Below are 3440 nucleotides of genomic sequence, written 5' to 3' on the forward strand. Positions count from 1 at the left end.
CGTTGCAATAAGGTGGATATAAAAAAAGTGGAAATGACAGCGTGACAAACTTAATAACATTCTTTCAAACCTTAAAATTATCTTGGACCTTAGTAAAAGAAATACAAACCACAAGAACCATATATACATTTTTGTCTTGTATGTTTGTGATTCAACAAGAACCATATATACATTTTTGTCTTGTATATTTGTGATTCAACGATAAACAAGATATCAAATATTTTTTTAGTTTTTACTTCTACCAATCTTTATACTCGTTATATCAAATTAAATGTCAACATTAAAAAAAGATTGAAAGAGAAAATTAATGGTTCCAAATATTATTATTTATATGATTAGGAAGACGAAGAAAACAAAATATAAATGAATAATTAATTTTTCTAAAATTATATATTTATATATTTAATTTGTCTAATTAGGAGTTTCTAATTAGAGGTCTTAGGTTTGATCACACACAAATACTAACATGGTTGTTAAAAAAAAAATCAAATAATCTTTTAATTTAATAAAATAAATCAAATAATTTCTTTTTTTTTTTTCTGGACGGTAGAGTAAGATTTTTGCCGCTCCACGTTATTCCATAGAATTAATTGTGGCAGCCACCAAATCCTGACCAATTTGATCGGAAAAAGTCATAATTGTCAATTTTGGCGTGTGCAAGACACGACGTCGTTCCGTAAGTTTCAGATTCTTCCTTTAGGAGTGTGGAAGGCATATTACCCTTCTTCTGTTTTCGTTGTGCGTTTGTCCCACCTACTCCTCCATACCCTTTCTCGTTGATTTGTTCACCTGTTTTGTTATCTAATAAGATCTCAAACTCATCGGGGTTTGGATTCATTTATCTGCTTTCGATTCTTCCGCATCGGCATCTGCGAAGGTATGATTAGGTTTTTGTTCATGTTATCGATTACTTGATTGGCTGACTTTTAGTTTTAGATGGAATTGTTGATAGGATTTTGCGAAATTGAGAACTAGGTTAATCAGATGGTATTTCGTGTCTGATTTCGATCCTTTGGCGTAGTGAAAATTCTGAGTGTTTACTCTTCCAAGTGCTTTTGATTTAGTTTCTTAAGTTTCTGTTTATGTAAGATATATGACGGAACTATGCAATTCCGTTCGTTTTCGTGTGCATTTTATGTGGATCGATGACTTAGTTTGATTTGATGGGGGTTTGATGCTAAAGTTCATGACCTAGATCCTTGAATTAGTATAATTCCAGATTTTTCACCTTTTCACGAATCATGCGTTCTTTCCTCTTTCTGTTATATCAGATATATGAAAGAGTTACACTTTTTTGTGTTCTTTTGTGCCTTTTTATCTGAATCGGTAACTTGATAGCGTTGACTTTACCTTTTTGACAGAATTGTTGATGGTGATGAAATTGAGGCCTAGGTTGATTACATAGTTTTTGATGCTAAAACTCATGACTTTTTCCTTTATCAGATCATAAGATATATGGTGGAATTACACTTTCTGTTTGTTCCTTTTGTTCATTATTTATGTGAAATGATAACTTGACAGCACTAAGATTGAGCTCTAGATTGAATAAAACTTGCAGTTTTGATGAAATGGAGTATTAGTTTGATTCAATGGCTTTCTGATGCTTAAATATTTATGTTTTCCTATATTTTCAGGGTATCATCTGTCAAGAAATGAATTTTTTCTGTAGAAACATGGCTGACGAATCTTCACCTTCACAGAATGACATCATTCGGTGCCCATTTTTGCGCAACATTAACGAACCAACTAACTTCTCCTTTTCACCATCCATGGCTTTCCCATCACCTGTAAGTTTTCTCATTTCAATATCAATCCAAACAATTTCACACCAAATTAAAAAAAAAAAAACATCATTCCCTATCTTTCCTCAGACTAATCTCATCTTTTTATCAGGCCCGAGGAACAAAAGGTCCTATATTCGAGGATGGGCCCAATTTTGATATGGCTTTTAGGCTTTTCCATGGACAAAATGGTGTTGTCCCACTTTCTGAAGGATCATTACAGTTTCCCCAAAAGTTGAAAGTGGATTCAATGTCTCACCAGTTTAATCCTTTAGCAGCTAAGGCAGCTACAATTAGTCTTTCGAGTTTTGGAGGGTCATTTGGCTTTGATGCATTTAACGAAATGTTTAAGAATCAACAAAAAAAGCATAAGAAAGACTCTTCTCAGAATGGAGACTCGAAACATGAAGCAACAGGAGAAGAATGGCTAAAAAGTGGGAATTGTCCAATTGCTAAATCATACAGAGCAGTAAGCCATGTCATCCCACTTGTAGCCAAAGCATTGAAACCACCGTCCGGGATCAAATACACCTGCCCGCCCGCAATTGTGGCTGCCCGGGCTGCCCTAGCGCGTACCGCGTTTGCAAAAAACCTCAGACCGCAACCCCTGCCCGCGAAAGTGCTTGTAATCGGGGTTATGGGAATGGCAGCTAATGTCCCTTTAGGTATATGGAGAGAACACACAAAGAAATTCTCACCTTCTTGGTTTGCAGCTGTTCATGCAGCTGTTCCTTTTATAGCCATGCTTAGAAAGTCGGTTTTGATGCCAAAATCCGCCATGGCGTTTACAATCGCTGCCTCGGTTCTCGGGCAGGTTATCGGGTCTCGGGCAGAACGTTATCGCTTGAAAGCTGTCGCTGCCCGAACTCCTCCTGCTCTGACCGAAATGGAAACCGAAATTGGTGGTGGGTTTGATCGGGCAAGGGTTGATGTGGGTCGGGCGGGGGTTACGGGCGGGCATTGTGGTGAAGCGGTTGAGTGGAAAACGGGGCCCATGCGGGTTGCTGGGCCTTCGGCGTAGTGTGGTTGTGTTATGTTATGATATGTTATGTTATGTTTGCCTTTTTGTGGGCATGAGTTTGAAAGAATAAAAGATATATACTGGAATTGTTATTTTTATAAGTGTTGCCGAATATGTGTAAAAGACTGACTCGGCCTGTTTTGGCTATGATGACGTGGCAGTGGCTGTGGGTTATGTTTAGTTGTCTAAATGTTTTATGATGTGCGTTTTGTAATCTAATATAAGATGTTATGTGTGTGATCTTGTGGACTGAGGTTGCGTTTGATTTTAGTAAAAGTACAAATCAAATTAAGAAATCTAGTAATTAACGAATTAGAGAGATATGATGGAAGTAAAATGATAGTATAGATGAGATAATCTTGATTCTCTGTCGTAAGCTTCAAAAACAGTATCGATCTTAGTTGTTATTTTCTTCAACAAAAGAGTCGTGAACAGCCATTAGAAACTAAATATATGTTTGTAATTAAAAATTATGAACAACAAATTCATTAAAACGATAAACAATAATCAGTATTGAATACTAACCCGATACTGATCAAGAAGATTAAAAACTAATAAATGAATAAAGTTTCATAACAATAGCAAATCGATGATAACAGAGGATGCTCAATGAAACTGAATTTTTGATTTGGAAGGAA

General features: G+C 36.0%; 1 protein-coding gene across 1 annotated transcript; it reads left to right on the forward strand.

Moving 5' to 3' along the window:
- The first annotated feature begins 639 nt into the window (after nucleotides 1-639).
- On the forward strand, nucleotides 640-3037 carry LOC111895237 (uncharacterized). Its single transcript, XM_023891330.3, has 3 exons — nucleotides 640-877; nucleotides 1635-1787; nucleotides 1894-3037. Exons 2-3 carry the CDS (start codon nucleotides 1653-1655, stop codon nucleotides 2800-2802), a joined length of 1044 nt encoding a protein of 347 aa, XP_023747098.1. The 5' UTR covers nucleotides 640-877; nucleotides 1635-1652; the 3' UTR covers nucleotides 2803-3037.
- Nucleotides 3038-3440: the final 403 nt, after the last annotated feature.

The sequence above is a fragment of the Lactuca sativa genome, chromosome 9 (assembly GCF_002870075.4).
Source record: "Lactuca sativa cultivar Salinas chromosome 9, Lsat_Salinas_v11, whole genome shotgun sequence".
Taxonomy (NCBI): Eukaryota; Viridiplantae; Streptophyta; class Magnoliopsida; order Asterales; family Asteraceae; genus Lactuca; species Lactuca sativa.